The 18,756-nt window shown below is 43.2% G+C and overlaps 1 protein-coding gene across 5 annotated transcripts in view; it reads left to right on the plus strand.

The window, feature by feature from the left end:
• LOC121579763 (vacuole membrane protein 1) overlaps nt 1–18,756 on the plus strand; it is a 96,434-nt gene that overhangs the window by 13,792 nt on the left and 63,886 nt on the right. For 3 of the 5 annotated variants that reach the window (XM_041894641.2, XM_041894639.2, XM_041894640.2), the window contains 2 exons: nt 15,000–15,090; nt 16,412–16,522. In XM_041894641.2, coding sequence (XP_041750575.1) covers nt 15,000–15,090; nt 16,412–16,522 — 202 coding nt within the window. Of the gene's footprint in view, nt 1–3,589; nt 3,607–14,999; nt 15,091–16,411; nt 16,523–18,756 lie in introns of those variants that run through there. The other 2 variants (XM_041894643.2, XM_041894642.2) reach the window with 2 other exon arrangements.

Here is an 18,756-nt window from a genome sequence, read left to right on the forward strand (position 1 = left end):
AATTAGTATTTGGTAGCATTGCCTTCAAATTCTTTAACTTGGGTCAAACGTTTCGGGTAGCCTTCCACAAGCTTCCCACAATAAGTTGGGTGAATTTTGGCCCATTCCTCCTGACAGAGCTGGTGTAACTGAGTCAGGTTTGTAGGCCTCCTAGCTCGCACACGCTTTTTCAGTTCTGCCCACAAATGTTCTATAGGATTTAAGTCAGGGCTTTGTGATGGCCACTCCAATACCTTGACTTAGTTGTCCTTAAGCCATTTTGCCACAACTTTGGAAATATGCTTGGGGTCATTGTCCATTTGGAAGACCCATTTGCGACCAAGCTTTAACTTCCTGACTGATGTCTTGAGATGTTGCTTCAATATATCCACATAATTGACCTTCCTCATGATGCCATCTATTTTGTGAAGTGCACCAGTCCCTCCTGCAGCAAAGCACCCCCACAGCATGATGCTGCCACCCCCGTGCTTCACGGTTGGGATGGTGTTCTTCGGCTTGCAAGCATTCCCCTTTTTCCTCCAAACATAACGATGGTCATTATGGCCAAATAATTATATTTTTGTTTCATCAGACCAGAGGACATTCCTCCAAAAAGTACGATCTTTGTCCCCATGTGCAGTTGCAAACCGTAGTCTGGCTTTTTTATGGCGGTTTTGGAGCAGTGGCTTCTTCCTTGCTGAGCGGCCTTTCAGGTTATGTCGATATAGGACTAGTTTTACTGTGGATATAGATACTTTTGTACCGGTTTCCTCCAGCATCTTCAAGGCCCTTTGCTGTTGTTCTGGGATTGATTTGCACTTTTCGCACCAAAGTACGTTCGTCTCTAGGAGACAGAACACGTCTCCTTCCTGAGCGATATGACGGCTGCGTGGTCCCATGGTGTTTATACTTGCGTACTATTGTTTGTACAGGTGAACGTGGTACCTTCAGACGTTTGGAAATTGCTCCCAAGGATGAAACAGACTTGTGGAGGTCTACAATTTATATTCTGAGGTCTTGGCTGATTTCTTTTGATTTTCCCATGATGTCAAGCAAAGAGGCACTGAGTTTGAAGGTAGGCCTTGAAATACATCCACAGGTACACCTCCAATTGACTCAAATTATGTCAATTAGCCTATCAGAAGCTTCTAAAGCCATGACATCATTTTCTGGAATTTTCCAAGCTGTTTAAAGGCACAGTCAACTTAGTGTATGTGAACTTCTGACCCACTGGAATTGTGATACAGTGAATTATAAGTGAAATAATCTGTCTGTAAACAATTGTTGGGAAAATTACTTGTGTCATGCACAAAGTAGATGTCCTAACCAACTTGCCAAAACTATAGTTTGTTAACAAGAAATTTGTGGAGTGGTTGAAAAACGAGTTTTAATGACTCCAACCTAAGTGTATGTAAACTTTCGACTTCAACTGTATATGTTTCTCAATGTAGAAACAGATGATATGTATTCATGAATCTCCCCAACACTGGGATCTATTGCACTATGACAGACTGAGCAAGTAAATGGTCCAGCTGGTGGTGTGTGTAGGAAGACACAGGTGGTCTGAGCCCACACACACCCTCCCTACTGCTGAGGTCATGTTATGGCAACCCAGCCACAGACTGACGTGGAGGCAGCAGGGTCAGAGTCTACAGTCTACACTGGAAGATAGAGGCTCTTTCTCAATTAGTCTTTCCTCTATTCCTCGCTGCCTCTGTCCTCGCCTCCTTCTCTAACTGCATTGGGGGAGAAGAGCCAATGTCCCTCCCTTCGGACCTTCTCCTTCAAAGTGTTTTGAGAAGGAGGTGAGGAGAAAGGACGTGCAGACAGGAGACCTTGACTGTCCCTGCTGCCCTCCTGGCTCTACAGTCAGACCAAACAACACAGGACCATTTATTAAAACAACAACGTAAGCAGGGAGTAGTTTTTGCCATTCATCTTCATTGATGTTGCTATGAAGGATGTCAATTAGATGCACTGCCCAATTTTCTTTTTTTTCCTTTAGTCCAGTTGATCAGAATTGTATTATTTGTGAGTTGAGTTGAATAATATTCCCACGCACTCCGTATCATTGCAGGCTCAATGTTGATGGTGATATGGAAGCGGTTTCTGATATGAATAACCTTGTCTCAAGGGTGATCCCAATGTTGTTTTCCTTTTTTTTGTCACCTAATAGTCTGTTGACATAAGGGCCTTTTTAAAAAAGAGGTCATTGTGTACATTGAGCATCTTGTGGTTGTGCGTTTGAGGACAACATGTTTATTTTCTAAATGACAAGGGGATGTGGTAAACCACAAGCACTACAAAACAAGTAGTGTCCTGCCAGAGTAAGAGGCTGCTCAGTTCAGGATAGCGCAAGTTGTTTTCATAGCAAGTGGATTGCATGGTGAGAGAGAAGTGATTTATAATATATAAAACAGCTATGCATGATATACAGTATCAGTCAAAAGTTTGGACACACCTACTCGTTCAAGGGTTTTTCTTTATTTGTACTATTTTCTACATTGTAGAATAATAGTGAAGACATCAAAACTATGAAATAACACATATGGAATCATGTAGTAACCAACAAAGTGTTAAACAAATCAAAATATATTTTTGATTTGAGATTCTTCAAAGTAGCCACCCTTTGCCTTGACAGCTTTGCACACTATTGGCATTCTCTCAACCAGCTTCATGAGGTAGTCACCTGGAATGCATTTCAATTAACAGGTGTGCCTTGTTAAAAGTTAATTTGTGGAATTTCTTTCCTTCTTAATGCGTTTGAGCCAATCAGTTGTTTTGTGACAAGGTAGGGGTGGTATACAGAATATTTACCAAATAGGGCTAAGACCAAGTCCATATTACGGCAAGAACAGCTCAAATAAACAAAGAGAAACGACAGTCCATTACTTTAAGACATGACTGTCAGTCAATCCAGAACATTAAGAACGTTTCTTCAAGTGCAGTCGCAAAAACCATCAAGCGCTATGATGAAACTGGCTCTCATGGAGGACCGCCACAGGAATGGAAGACCCAGAGTCACCTCTGCTGCAGAGGATAAGTTAATTAGTTACCAGCCTCAGAAATTGCAGCCCAAATAAATGCTTCACAGAGTTCAAGTAACAGACACATCAACAGTTCAGAGGAGACTGCGTGAATCAGGCCTTCATGGTCGAATTGCTGCAAAGAAACCATTACTAAAGGACACCAATAAGAAGAGACTTGCTTGGGCCAAGAAACATGAGCAATAGACATTAGACCAGTGGAGATGTTTGGTTCCAACCGCCGTGTCTTTGAGACGTGAAGTAGGTGAACGTATGATCTCCGCATGTGTGGTTCCCACCGGGAAGCATGGAGGACGAGGTGTGATGGTGCTTTGCTGGTGACACTGATTTATTTAGAATTCAAGGCACACTTAACCAGCATGGCTACCACAGCATTCTGCAGCAATACGCCATCCCATCTGGTTTGCGCTTATTGGGACTATCATTTGTTTTTCAACAGCACAATGACCCAACACACCAGGCTATGTAAGGGCTATTTGACCAAGAAGGAGAGTGATGGAGTGCTGCATCAGATCACCCAACCTCAACCCAATTGAGATGGTTTGGGATGAGTCCAGGTGAAGCTGTCATCAAGGCAAAGGTTGGCTACTTTGAAGAATCTCAAATATATTTATCTACAATGTAGAATAGAGTAAAAATAAAAACCCTGAAATTAGTAGGTGTCCAAACTTTTGACTGGTACTGTAGGTTATAGCACAGATACTTATTTGTAGTATCTGTAAAGCTTTATAAGCAGGCATGTGGATACGAAGTTAGTGTTAGGGTAATGGCTAGGGTTGAGCTAGCATGTGGACATGAAGCAAGGGGTAGGATTAGGGTTGTGGTTGAGGCTAAGGTTGAGTCTGCATGTTGACATGAAGCCAGGGTTACTGTTAGGGTTGACTTTCAAATCATGAACAGAAAACCCCCCATAGGGTCAAAAGTGCACTGTAGTGCACTGTTGAGAATAAGGTGCCATTTGGGACGCAGAATGAGTGCCAGTCCTCATTACAGATGTAGGAGCTTAATTTGATCACACAGTTGCAGGAGAACCTTCCTGCAATGCAGGAAATGTCAAACTTGTGCGAATTTCCACTTAGACATTTTAGACTTGATTCTTCAAAAAAAGAAATAAAAAAATCCATTATAATCCACATTTCCTGTTGCGGCAGGATTATTTTCCTGCTGTAGCAAACTGGCTCAAATTAAGAAGCTATAATATCCTGTAATATCCTGGGACACTGAGATTAATGAGTGGGTGAAGAGAGGCGAGGAAGTGAGTATAAGGCCTTTAATATGGTTACCAGGGATCAGGGCCTTAAGTCCTCCAACAGCCCTTAAACACATTGGGATGGGATCAGCCTGCGTGCCAGCTCTACACCAGCCACCATCTGATCATCTTCCTTACCTCCTTTTCTCTCCATCCCTCCCCCTTATCCTCCCCACTTCCATGTTTGTCCTCTTCTTTCCCTCCCACTTGTTACAAAACCAATTAACTAGCCATCTAAGTTGGCTACACTTGCCATGTCTAGGGTTCCCAGGTCTAGCTACATGGTCTGTAATCTGATTTAATGTGTGCATCTATGAGAAACCAGTGTATGCAGACCTGTTGTATGCATGTGCCCAGCATAACGCAACCTTACCTAGATGGCGGCAGGTAGCTTAGTGGTTAAGAGTGTTGTGCCAGTAACCGAAAGGTCGCAGGTTCTAATCCCCGAGCCCACTAGGTGAAAAATCTGTCGATGTGCCCTTGAGCAAGGCACTTAACCCTAATTGCTCCTGTAAGTCGCTCTGGATAAGAGCGTCTGCTAAATGACCAATTATTTATTTATATTATTCATCCAGGGCCAGCTCCATTCTCACTCACATGGGTCAGCCAGCCCAAGCAGATTATTAGTTCAAAATAGTGACCAAAGTAAATATACACAAAAGGAAACTACAAAAAGGCATGTCCAAACTAAATAGATAACACAAAACAAACAAAGGCATACTTCTAGCCACCTCTCGCTCTCACAGATTGACAATCACCACTAATTGCCCACACTTGTGTGCTTATCAAGGCTTCCTGGCAGAGCATCTGACCCGGTTGCTGCTGCCCCCTGGGGATGGAGTGTGGAAATAGTAGTGTAGTGTCTAATGCTCCTAAGATCTAGTGAGAGCTGGCCTTTACTCTGACACGTAAAAAGGACAGAATAAAAACTGTTCAAAAGTACTTAATTTATTTAAAACTGCAGTAACAGAGCAAGTTAAACACATACAAAACTGGCAGCTAAAAACAGATGTGGCTCACCAATCCACTCCAAACTGCTTCTTTTTCCTTCTTCGGTATTATGGCAGTCCGCAAACAACCGTTAGAGGTGCATGCCGCCACCTCATGTATGGGTGGTAAACTATAGAAAAAAATATATTCATTGTAGGAAGGGGGGACAACATCATACAACATAGACATAAAACAAAAATTCCCACTCGTTCAGTCACATAACAATTCAAGTCGCATCCCTACACAGGCTCAGGGGCCTGTGACGGTGGAACATCCTTTGACAGGACTTCTTGCAAGGCCTCGGCTGTAAACTCAAAATGATTAAAATGCTCAGATTTCTTCTTTGTTTGTGCTGTACAGTTTATGACCATTGCAATAAATGCTACAAAGTCCACATGTAATATATCAGGATCCCTTGATTGCCGGGAAGCATTCACTGGTGCAGTCTCAATTACCATTGCGTCGTCAACACCACTCGCTCCTTCCACTCATCTCAATGCCTCCAGATAGGAGACACGCTGGACAGCCCTTATTCTCACCACCTGTCTCCTTCACCCTAACAGGGCATTCCGGGGCCACATATAACCTCAGCTGGCATACGATATTCTTCCTGTCTGCATACACTTGATACAAGCCCAAATCTTTTGCATTTATAACATTGGAGGGGCTTGTGCACAAAGGCTCTAACTGGGTATCTCATAAAGCCTAGCTTTACATGAAAGGGAGAGAACTATGAAAAAAACAATATGAACAAAGTGGGTTTCCTTACTCCATCCAGGTTAGTCGACATACACCAATCACTTCACCTACTTCCTCAGGTATATCATCTGCATCCATTTCATGCACAACCCCCGAGATAACCCCATTGACAGGCGCCCTTCGTCGGAAATCCATACACAATTTTCCATTTAAATCTTTGAGGCACAAAGCACACTTCTTTACTGCGGACAATTATTTATAAAAAAAAACAAAAAACAGAATAAGACCAGCTCGTGACTCAACGACACCACCTGACCCAATGCATCCATGATATTCATTGTGACTTCAAACGGATCATTGATTCAAAATCATCACTCCGACTATAAAATAATGTAGGGATTTCTTAGTTTCTGTCACAACTTCACTTATTTTGTTTCCTTTTTTTTACACGACTGTAGCCGCTTCGACTAGACCATCTGTTTCCACCATCTTTTCCTCACTTGCTTCAAGGAGCTGTCTTCCTTCCACTACAAACATTCTGGCACACCCATTTTAACACGGCAGGTGACCTAGTTACTGAGCTGAAACACCTGTGTCAATTAACCACTTAATTAGCTGGACCTATAGAAAACAAGAAACACTTGACAATGAACACCAGCCTGCAATTGGTTGAAAGTGATGGGACAGGTCTAGAAACTGGAATGTTTGGTAAACCCACATACTACAGTTAACTATAGAATTCTATACTCCACACTGTAGGATCGCTCGATCGTGTAGTGCTTACTATAGACTTTTGTAGTATACTGTAGAATACTATACTACACACTGTACTATCCCTTGATCATGATTCATGTGTAGTACTTACTTAAAAATTGTGTATTATACTGTGGAATACTATACTACACACTGTAGTATCCCTCGATCATGTAGTGCTTACTTTATAATTTTGTAGTATAATGGAGAATACCATACTACACACTGTAGTATCCCCCTTGATCATGTAGTACTTACTATATAATTTTGTACTGAAGAATTCTATACTACACACTATAGTATCCCTCGATTGTGTAGTGCTTACTATAGAATTGTGTAGTATACTGGATAATTCTATACTACACACTGTAGTATCCCTCGATCGTGTAGTGCTTACTAAAATATTTTGTAGTATACTGTAGAATAATATACTACACACTGTAGTATCCTCCTTGATCGTAGTGCTTACTGTAGACTTTTGTAGTATATTGTAGAACACTGTACTACACACTGTAGTATCCCTTGATCGTGTAGTGCTTACTTTAGAATGTTGTAGTATACTATACTACACACTGTAGCATTCCTCGATCACGTAGTGCTTACTTTAACATTTTATGATCGATTGGACCGCTAGCTAACTTTTCTGCTAGCTTTGTCGATGCTGTTTTGATTTGAACGCGCTGTCCTTGGGGAGCTCATGCAGGAGATTTCCTCTGAGTTTCCCCCTCGATCATGTAGCGCTTACTATAGAACGTTGTAGTATACTATACTCCACACTGTAGTATCCCTTGATTGATTGATTTTATAAGACCTATATAAAAACACAAATGTGGATACAATGCATTTAGACATTTGTCGAGAATAACACAAAAAAGGTTACATGTATTTCCATTGTGGTCCTAGTTCCAACATGTTACACATTGACAGCTAACCCAAATGAAAAATACTATAGTATACTATGGTCTAAATAAAAGTATACACTATAGTATTCACTGTATTGTTTTTGCAGACTTTACTGTAGTATTATTGCAGACATGACTGTAGTATACTGTAGTATTTAATGTAGTATTCTTGCACACATGACTGTAGTATCCTGCAGTATTTACTGTAGTGTTTTTGCGGACATGACTGTAGTATATTGTAGTAACACCTGCCGACTACGGTTAGCTAAAATGGCACAACTACACCTACTGTTTAATGAGGGGAACACCTCAACCAGAACATAAGACACAGGTTCGTGACATGCCACCTGGGCGCTGCCAATAAACTGCCTGGACCTCAAACCAGCAAAGCCTGTCCAAACAAACCAACTGAAAACAAAATAACATTATTGCAGTGGCTTTACATAATGAACATCTTGAATATTGTCACACATGAATAAACTCACTGATGGTCTATCTCAACACATACCATTCACGGCAATCAACCACACCCCAAACATAAACCAACAGCACCACCGTACAGCCTATACACACAAAGGACCTTCCCGGTACAAAGCTCTCACCTGAACATGACCAAGGGGTGCTTTTTGCATTTCCTGCATGTCCTACCCTAATAAGAGTGCCCAGGGAAACACTGACCAAAACTTTGGTTCCTAGCCTGTCACACAATATTATTCAGTTACAAGATTGTAACTGATTGAGTTTGGATCCTGGTTGTGAAGACGGTACAAACAATAGACGTTTTCATTCTTTTGGCGGTACTGTGACTGTGGTCAACATGGCAGGTGCTTCAGGCGGTAGTGAAATCTATATTGATTGTGAAAATGATGAGAATTCCAGTGAGGATCAACCTTTTACACCTGTTGTAAGTAGGAAGAATAGAATCAAAAAGGATCGTAATGTGGGTGATTGAGGGCTGAATACAGTTGGGGAATTGAGTGGTGCTGAAAGTTGGACTGCTATACAACGTAGGAATTTTCTGGAAAAGGAGAATGTAGAAGAGAGCTACAAAGTTATGGTGGTTTTCCCTGAACCATCAAACAAACACGGTCATCCTATTCAGTTGACAAAAGCAATTCAGAGACAGATAGGGGTGATTAAGGACACCAAAGTTTTGAGATTTGGTATTGATTTATGCAAATAGAAAATGCAGCAGGAGAAGATTCTGTAGTTAGAATCTCTTAATGAGTGTCAGGTGAAATGCCATACTGAGGGGGGTAATTGCTGGGATACCATTGTCAGTAACCATGGAAGATGTTATGACTTCCTGAAAGGTATGAAAGTAACTGAAGCAAAAAGGATTATGAGTAAAAAGTGGCAGTCGAGTAGACACCACAACAGTACTTTTAAACTTTGAAGCGAAATTGCCAACCACAGTACAGCTAGGAATGCTACGTTATCATGTTAGAGAATATGTGCCACCTCCACTTCAGTGTTTTAAGTGCCAAAGGATGGGGCATGTTGCTAATGTGTGCAAAGGAACATTTAGATGTGCAGGGTGTGGTGGGGATCATGAGTATGGTAAATGTGGACCTGATACTAAAGTTAAGTGTTGCAACTGTAATGGTGAGCATAGTGCAGAATATGGGGAATGTGAAGTACCAAAACAAGCCATGGAAATGCAGGAGTTACAAAGTAAAGAATAATGCATCATATTCAGAGGCTGTTTGTGAAATGAACAAGCCTTTTGATCGAAATGCTGGCTCCGGTACATCAGCAGTCAGTGGTGGCTGCTTCTAGGAGGACTATAGCGCCGGTGGGGCCCATGGAGCGTCAGCCTAGTGCCAATGTGACATGCGAGCATAAATGCTTGGTTACAGAGATATCCATGGTTGTAAATCATATAGACTTCATGGCGTTCTTGTGTAGAGCAATCAATATGGGTCAGAAGAGGAGCAGGACTGCACGAATAATGGAAGTAGTGAAGGCACCTCAAGAAATACTGAACATTACTGAAGTTTCAGTACCATTGATACATCGGATGTTGAATCATAATCCGAATGATGATCAGGAACAGAATAAGTCATTGTATTATGCTTTTTATCATCCTTCAATGGAATACTAGAAGCCTTATTGCTAATGGTCAAGAGTTTAAGAAATGTGTAATTGATTTAGAGTTTAGAGAGATGTGTTCAAGAAACATGGCTTAGACCACATCTTGATTTTATTACTCCTGTTTATTGTTCAATCAGATCTGACAGAGCAACTGGTCAGGGTGGTGGATGCGCTACATTCATAAAGGAATGTCTTGCATATCGTAATATATCTGTTCCACCTAAGTATGAATGTGATGGTTGAAATCTACAGTACGGGTAGTAATATTAAGCAGTTCTACAATCCTTGTCGACAACTATGTATAGCGATGTTTGATGAAATATCAGAATACTTGGGTTCTAGAGAGATATGGTGTGGTGACTTTAATGCACATAATAGTTTATGGGGAAGCACACATACTGATGCTAATGGTATGATTGTCGAAGATGTGATGGAAGCAAGAGCATTAGTATGTCTTAAGGATGGATGTGGTACAAGAATAGATGTTGTCAGAGGGGTTACATCCTGCCTGGACCTCACAATGGCTTCTAATGCTATTGCAGCCATATGTGAATGGAAGGTAACCGGCCTAAATGACTACAGACCCGTATCACTCACGTCTGTAGCCATGAAGTGCTTTGAAAGGCTGGTCATAGCTCACATCAACACCATTATCCCAGAAACACTAGACCCAGTCCAATTTGCATACCGCCCCAATAGATCCACAGATGATGCAATCTCTATTGCACTCCACACTGCCCTTTCCAACCTGGACAAAAGGAACACCTATGTGAGAATGCTATTCATTGACTACAGCTCAGCATTCAACACCATAGTACCCTCAAAGCTCATCACTAAGCTAAGGACCCTGGGACTAAACACCTCCCTCTGCAACTGGATCCTGGACTTCCTGACGGGCCGCCCCCAGGTGGTAAGGGTAGGTAACAACACATCTGCCACGCTGATCCCCAACACGGGGGCCCCTCAGGGGTGCGTGCTCAGTCCCCTCCTGTACTCCATGTTCACCCATGACTGCATGGCCAGGCACGACTCCAACACTATCATTAAGTTTGCCGACGACACAACAGTGGTAGGCCTGATCACCGACAACGATGAGGCAGCCTATAGGGAGGAGGTCAGAGACCTGGCCGTGTGGTGCCAGGATAACAACCTCTTCCTCAACGTGATCAAGACAAAGGAGATGATTGTGGACTACAGGAAAAGGAGGACCAAGCACATCCCTTTTCTCATCGACAAGGCTGTAGTGGAGCAGGTTGAGAGCTTCAAGTTCCTTGGTGTCCACATCACCAACAAACTTATCATGGTCCAAACACACCAAGACAGTCATGAAGAGGGCACGACAAAGCCTATTCCCCCTCAGGAGACTGAAAAGATTTGGCATAGGTCCTCAGATCCTCAAAAGGTTCTACAGCTGCACCATCGAGAGCATCCTGACTGGTTGTGTCACTGCCTGGTATGGCAACTGCTCAGCCTCCAACCGCAAGGCACTACAAAGGGTAGTGCGTACAGCCCAGTACATCACTGGGGCCAAGCTTCCTGCCATCCAGGACCTCTATACCAGGCGGTGTCAGAGGAAGGCCCTAATGTACATATTACCTCAATTACCTCGAATAACCTGTGCCCCCGCACATTGACTCTGTACCGGTACCCCCTGTATATAGCCTCCCTACTGTTACTGCTGCTCTTTAATTATTTGTTATTTCTTTAAATGTTTTACTTATCTATTTTTTACTTAACACTTATTTTTCTTAAAACTGCATTGTTGGTGAAGGGCTTGTAAGTAAGAATTTCACTGTAAGGTCTACACCTGTTGTATTTGGCGAATGTGACAAATATAATTTGATTTTATTTTATTTGATTCTACTATTGGGAGTGATCATTTCCCAATTTTTTTTTTGTAACATGACCGGTGATGTCACTATTCCAGATAGGATACCATTCAGAAGATGGTGCTTTCCTAATGCGGACTGGGAAAAGTTTGGAGGACATTGTTTAAAGTCTGTTGGATAGTGGTCTTTAGAGATGCCAGTTGATGTTTGTGCTGCCTCTCACTTCTCTGATTTTGAGTGCAGCAAACTTACATATACCAGTGAGTGAAGTGGGTGAGAAAAGAAAGGTGGTTCCTTGGTGGACTGAAGATTGTACTGCGGCTATTCAATAAATAAATAGGGCCTACAGAGTATTACCTAGGACTTTGACTCCTGAAAATCTAGTTGATTTCCAAAGGAAGAGAGCTTTGGTGTGCAGGGTCATTACGTCTGCCAAGAGAAATGCATGGAGACAGTTCTGTTCTACAATAGGCAGGGTTACTGAGCTGAGAGATGTTTGGTCTATGTTGAAGAAGATGACTGGAAGAAGCAAAAGTACTCAAATTCTAGTTTTGGTTGATGGTGATAATCTGGCTGTATTAGATAAAGAAAAAGATGACATGTTGGGGGAGGCATTTGCTAATGTACATAGTGGGGTTACTTTGAACAAAGTGTCTAAGCAACGCGGGCATGCGATTTTAAATGCTCATACTAATGTGTATATGAAGAGGGATATTGTTGACTTGTCATTGGATCCTGATTTTACAATGAATGGAGGTGCGATTAGGCCTTATAGGCTGTGGATGTACAGTACATTCGGAAAGTATTCAGACCCCTTGACTTTTTCCACATTTTGTTATGTTACAGCCTTATTCTAAAATTGATTTAAAATTTTCAAAAATCTCATCAATTTACACAATACTCCATAATGACAAAACAAAAACTGGTTTTTAGAATTTTCTGCAAAAAATAAATAAATGAAATATCACATTTACATAAATATTCAGAGCCTTTACTCAGTACTTTGTTGATGCACCTTTGGCAGCGATTACAGCCTCGAGTCTTCTTGGGTATGACGCTACAAGCTTGGCACACCTGTATTTGTGGAGTTTCTCCCATTCTTCTCTGCAGATCCTCTCAAGCTCTGTCAGGTTGGATAGGGAGCGTCGCTGCACAGCTATTTTCAGGTCTCTCCAGAGATGTTCGATAGGGTTCAACTCCAGGCTCTGGCTGGGCCACTCAAGGACATTCCCGAAGCCACTCCTGCGTTGTCTTGGCTGTGTGCTTAGGGTCGTTGTCCTGTTGGAAGGTGAACCCCAGTCTGAGGTCCTGAGCACTCTGGAGCAGGTTTTCATCAAGGATCTCTCTGTACTTTGCTCCGTTCATCTTTCCCTCGATCCTGATTAGTCTCCCAGTCCCTGCCTCTGAAAAACATCCCCACAGCATGATGCTGCCACCAACATGCTTCACCGTAGGGATGGTGCCAGGTTTCCTCCAGACGTGATGCTTGGCATTCAGGCCAAAGAGTTCAATCTTGGTTTCATCAGACCAGAGAATCTTGAGTCCTTTAGGTGCCTTTTGGCAAACTCCAAGCGGGCTGTCATGTGCCTTTTACTGAGGAGTGGCTTCCGTCTGGCCACTCTATCATTAAGGCCTGATTGGTGGAGTACTGCAGAGATGGTTGTCCTTCTGGAAGGTTCTCCCATCTCCACAGAGGAACTCCGGAGCTCTGTCAGAGTGACCATTGGGTTCTTGGTCACCTCCCTGACCAAGGCCCTTCTCTACCGATTGCTCAGTTTGGCCAGGCAGCCAGCTCTAGGAAGAGTCTTGGTGGTTCTAAACTTCTTCCATTTAAGAATGATGGAGGCCATTGCGTTCTTGGGGACCTTCAATGCTGCAGACATTTTTGGGTACCCTTCCCCAGATCTGTGCCTCGACACAATCCTGTCTCGGAGCGCTACGGACAATTCCTTCGACCTCATGGCTTGGTTTTTGCTCTGACATGCACTGTCAACTGTGGGAACTTATATAGACAGGTGTGTGCCTTGCCTGAATTTACCACAGGTGGACTCCAATCAAGTTGTAGAAACATCTCAAGGATGATCAATGGAAACATGATGCACCTAGGCTCAATTTCTAGACTCATAGCAAAGGGTCTGAATACTTATGTAAATAAGGTATTGTTGTTTTTTATTTTTAATACATTTGCAAATGTTTCTAAAAACCTGTTTTCGCTTTGTCATTATGGGGTATTGTGTGTAGATTGATGAGGAAACATTTTTATTTAATCAATTTTAGAATATGGCTGTAACGTAACAAAATGTGGAAAGAGTCAAGGGGTCTGAATACTTTCCGAATGCACTGTATAGCCCCAGGTTATGATAAATGGTGTAATGTAATGTTTAAGCATCTCCCTGATGCTCCCTTACACTGAACAAAAATATAAACGCAACATGCAACAATTTCAACAATTTTACTGAGTTACAGTTCATATAAGGAAATCAGTAAATTGAAATAAATTCATCAGGCCCTAATCTATGGATTTCACATGACCATGGGTGGGCCTGGGAGGGCTGGCCCACCCACTTGGGAGCCAGGCCCACCCACTGGGGAGCTAGGCCCACCCACTGGGGAGCCAGGCCCAGCCAATCAGAATGAGTTCTTCCCTCCAAAAGGACTTTATTACAGACATAACTACTCCTCCGTTTCATCAGCTGTCCGGGTGGCTGGTTTCAGACGATCCCGCAGGTGAAGAAGCCCGATGTGGCGGTCCTGGGCTGGCGTGTTTACACGTGGTCTGCGGTTGTGAGTCCGTGGGTTGGACATACAGCCAAATTCTCCAATACAACGTTGGAGGCAGCTTATGGTAGAGAAATTAACATTAAATTATCTGGCAACAGCTCTGGTGGACATTCCTGCAGTCAGCATGCCAATTGCATGCTCCCTCAAAACTTGACACATCTGTGGCATTGTGTTGTGTGACAAAACTGCACATTTTAGAGTGGCCTTTTATTGTCCCCAGCACAAGGTGAACCTGTGTAATGATCATGCTGTTTAATCAGCTTCTTTATATGCCACACCTTTCAGGTGGATGGATTATCTTGGCAAAGGATAAAATGCTCACTAACAGGGATGTAAACAAATTTGTGCGTATGGACAATTTCTGGGATATTTTATTTCAGCTCATGTTGCGTTTATATTTTTGTACAGTATAGATAACACAAAACAAACAAAGGCAGGCATAGAGGCGTCTGGCCACCTCTCTCTCACAGATTGACGATCATCACTTGGCCCCACCTGTGTGCTTATCAAGGCTTCACAAGGCTTCCTGACAGAGCATCTTGCCCGGTTTCTGCTGCCCCCTGGGGATGGGGTGTAGAAGTGGTAGTGTAGTATCTACTAATGCTCCTAAGACCTAAACTACATAACCTATTCCATAACACTTCTTTCCCTCCTCCTCACTCCTCTCTTCCCTCAGGTTATGGCGGCAGAGACATTCAGTCTTGTCTCTGCTGGTGCTGGTCACCCTCTTCTCCATCGCCTACTGTGTTAACGGAACACATCAGAAGGTGCGTGTGTGTGTGTGTGCGTGTATGAGCAGCCCTGTCCACACATCATCAGGGGTTGCTAATTAACATCCCTAAGACTTTATAAAGTTGTTGTCTCCCAAGACCACAAGCTGAAAAAAGAGTATTAAACTTAACACACACTTATCTTCACCTGACCTATTTACCACACATTCACATGCCCTATTTAATCAGTAAATTAGCTGATGCCCTATTTAATCAGTACATTAGCTGTACCTCATGAACAGCTTATATACTGAGTACACACACACACACGCATGCGCTGTACCAAATGAACAACTAATGTACCACAGCAAAAGTGGTACAGAGATCCAGACATAATTGCTTTAAAGCTGCAGCAATAAATATATTATATGCCATATTAGACTCTTAAGCTCTAGTCCTAAAGTGTTACGTCATTAACTCCTGGTAACCCTGAAAACAATTGGACATGGCTGGCACTTTCCACCCAGGCTTTTTACTAGGCGATGAGAGACACTGCTGCCGCTGCATATGTTGTTTTTGTTTTCACGGGTTCACGGGGGTTTGCTGGGAGATAGAGTTCATTGCCAAAAAAAACTCCACAGTGTTCCCGTAATCTACACCATCACTGGCTCTTCCAGAAAACAACCTGTCTGCCCATGCTTGAGGAGGAGGCGTTGGTCCTTAAATGAGAGAGAGAGAGAGAGAGAGAGGAGAGGGGAGAGGGGAGAGAGGAGAGAGAGAGAGAGAGAGAGAGAGAGAGAGAGAGAGAGAGAGAGAGAGAGAGAGAGAGAGAGAGAGAGAGAGAGAGAGAGAGAGAGAGAGAGAGAGAGAGAGAGAGAGAGAGAGAGAGAGAGAGAGAGAGAGAGAGAGAGAGAGCTGATGAAGAGTAGGGGGAATAAACTGGGTAAGAGCTGACTTCCTTGAAGAAGAATGCTGTTCTTCTCTCTGTTTGTGTTGTTCTGAATCTGAACACTCCTACCCTGAACACTCCTACCCTAAGTCCTCTAAACTGTCAACAGACACTAGCGTATATTCTCTATCTTATATTCTTACTCCCTCTCTCTCTATCACTTGCCCTCTCTCACCCTCTCTGCCCCCCTCTCCCTCCCTCACTCTCTCACTTGCTCTCTTTCCCCCTCTCTCCACTGCTCCCCCTCCCCTCTCTTTCTGTGGTGCACTTTGACTTTCTGCCTCTCACTCTTGGCAGTCCCTCCTATTTCTAGAGTAGGGTGCGCGCACACACACACCCTCCCTCCTAGTGTCTCTCCTACTAAGATTTATTTCACTCTGCCTGAGTCTCTCATGGCTGACAGTCTCTCTGTCTGTCCCCTGTGTACAGTATGTACAACACATGGAGAAGAGGTTCCTGTGGTGTGCCTACTGGGTAGGCTTGGGTATCCTGTCCTCTGTGGGACTGGGGACTGGCCTGCACACCTTCCTCCTCTACCTGGTAAGAACTCTCTCATTTACCATGCAAATACATGCATCTACCTTGTGTCCACCATGCTTAGCTTGAGCCCAAGAACACTTTCATATTCTGTGCAATACATGTTGAAGCATAATTTGAGAGTCTAGGAACACCTATATATACCATACAAATGCATGCTCATATTTAAATAGCATAAGAGCACCTACGAATGTTTCATATACCATGCAAAATCTGTTCATGCTTAAGTTGAAATATCCCCAGTGTCAGTTTTTTTGTATATTTATATTTTATTTTTATTAGCAATTTGTTTTCTTACTTTTTAACTTTGTTTTCTTACTTTTCCCCTATTGTTGGGAAAGGGCTCGTGAGTAAGCATTTCATGGTAAAGTACACCTGTTGTATTCGGTGCAAGTGACAAATAAAATGTTTTTTGATTTGACGTTACTCAAGTCAGTCACACTGTGTATGATGCCCATCTCAAACTCAGTGTTGATGTTTTGTGAGTTGCTGCTAAGAGAGGAGAGTCTGTAATAGGCTGTAATAGGAGGTTGGAACATGGCTAAAAGTTTAAGGAGATTACCTGTGTCTCAGAAGAGAGTGTAGTGTGTGTGTGTGTGTGTGTGTGTGTGTGTGTGTGTGTGTGTGTGTGTGTGTGTGTGTGTGTGTGTGAACGTGTGTGTATGTATGCTAGTGTGTGTGTAGAACATTGTGGTGTTAAGTTCTCCTCAGTGAATAGGCACACACTGCGGCGGGGCTGGCGGGTAGCAGTAGTGTTTTGACAGGCAGTCCAAAAAAGAACGAGCGCACTCAGTGACCCCACTGACTGAGTGCATGCAAGGCTAGCCAACCTTTCTCTCTCCTCCCTTTCTTTATTTTTCTTCTCTCTCCCTCTCTCTCTCTCTCTCTCTCTCTCTCTCTCTCTCTCTCTCTCTCTCTCTCTCTCTCTCTGTGACTCTCCCCCATCCCTCTCCTCTCTCTCTCTGCTTCTGTCTCTCTCCCCCTCCCTCTCCTCTCTCTCTCTGCTTCTGTCTCTCTCCACCCCTCCCTCTCCTCTCTCTCTCTGCTTCTCTGTCTCTCTCCACCCCTCCCTCTCCCTGTTTTGAGTGGCAGTGTGGAGCAAAGGAACAGGGGGCTGGCTGACTATGCTGCAGATCTGGGTTCCCAAACATCTGGTAGTCTTTACCGCTCTGAGAACACTATTAACACTGAGCCACCCATCTGTCATTTGGGAGCAGCATAGTCGCAGTCCCACTGCATCGCCAATGGAGCTGAACTGGAAACTGTTAAGTGTGTCCTCCATTCTGTGTTTTGGAGAGCCAAAACACCCTGTGCTCCCAGATGTCATTTGAGAAGTTTTTATTTTGTTATTTTTTGGGGTGACCTGACTTACTTTCCAAGATGGCAGACTGTTTTAAAGGAGGATGTCGCCATCTCATGGTCTTTTGTGGTAATGGATCAGCAGTTTTTCAGTGCTGTTTGAGGAATCAGTTAAAGTTGCCTGCTTTTGAATGTGAAGCTGATTGACACTGCTGTATTTATGGAGGCTATGGACGGGTGGGTTGTTTAGCAACAAAACCGATTCATGCACAACTTTGGGGCAAAACAGAGGGGTGGGCTCAGGCTTACATTCAAAGGATTATTGACAACATGTATACTATATTTCGTCTCCAAATGTTTATTGAAAACATAAATACAAATAGATCGTTACAGTTGTTGGTTAGCTAGCTAGGGGATTTTAGCCATATTATCGTAGATGTGACATAAGTCAAAACACCTCAAAACAAGACATGGTATCAAGAACAAGATACAAGTAGCTGAAACGGCCCACCAACATAGCAGCTTCTTGTCATTGTTGCTAGCTATCTGACGTTCAGAATCATATCATAACACACAGCAGGGGCAGCAGGTAGGCTGGCGAGTAGGTGCGTTGGGCCAGTAACCGAAAGGTTGCTGGATCGAATCCCCGAGCTGACAATGTAAAAATCTGTCTTTCTGCACCTGAGCAAGGCAGTAAACACACTGTTCCCCAGGCGCCGATGACGTGGTTATCGATTAAGGCAGCCCCCCACACATCTCTGATTCAGAGGGGTTGAGTTAAATGCGGAAGGCACATTTCAATTGAATGCATTCAGTTGTACAACTGACTAGGTATCCCCCTTTCCTTTCCCAGTATTTCCCCTGTATTCATTTAACTGCAGCGCACCGCCAGAAATTCATATTCTGGGTGTAAAAATGCTATGTGTGTAAACGTAAAT

This window comes from Coregonus clupeaformis, chromosome 13 (assembly GCF_020615455.1).
Source record: "Coregonus clupeaformis isolate EN_2021a chromosome 13, ASM2061545v1, whole genome shotgun sequence".
Taxonomy (NCBI): Eukaryota; Metazoa; Chordata; class Actinopteri; order Salmoniformes; family Salmonidae; genus Coregonus; species Coregonus clupeaformis.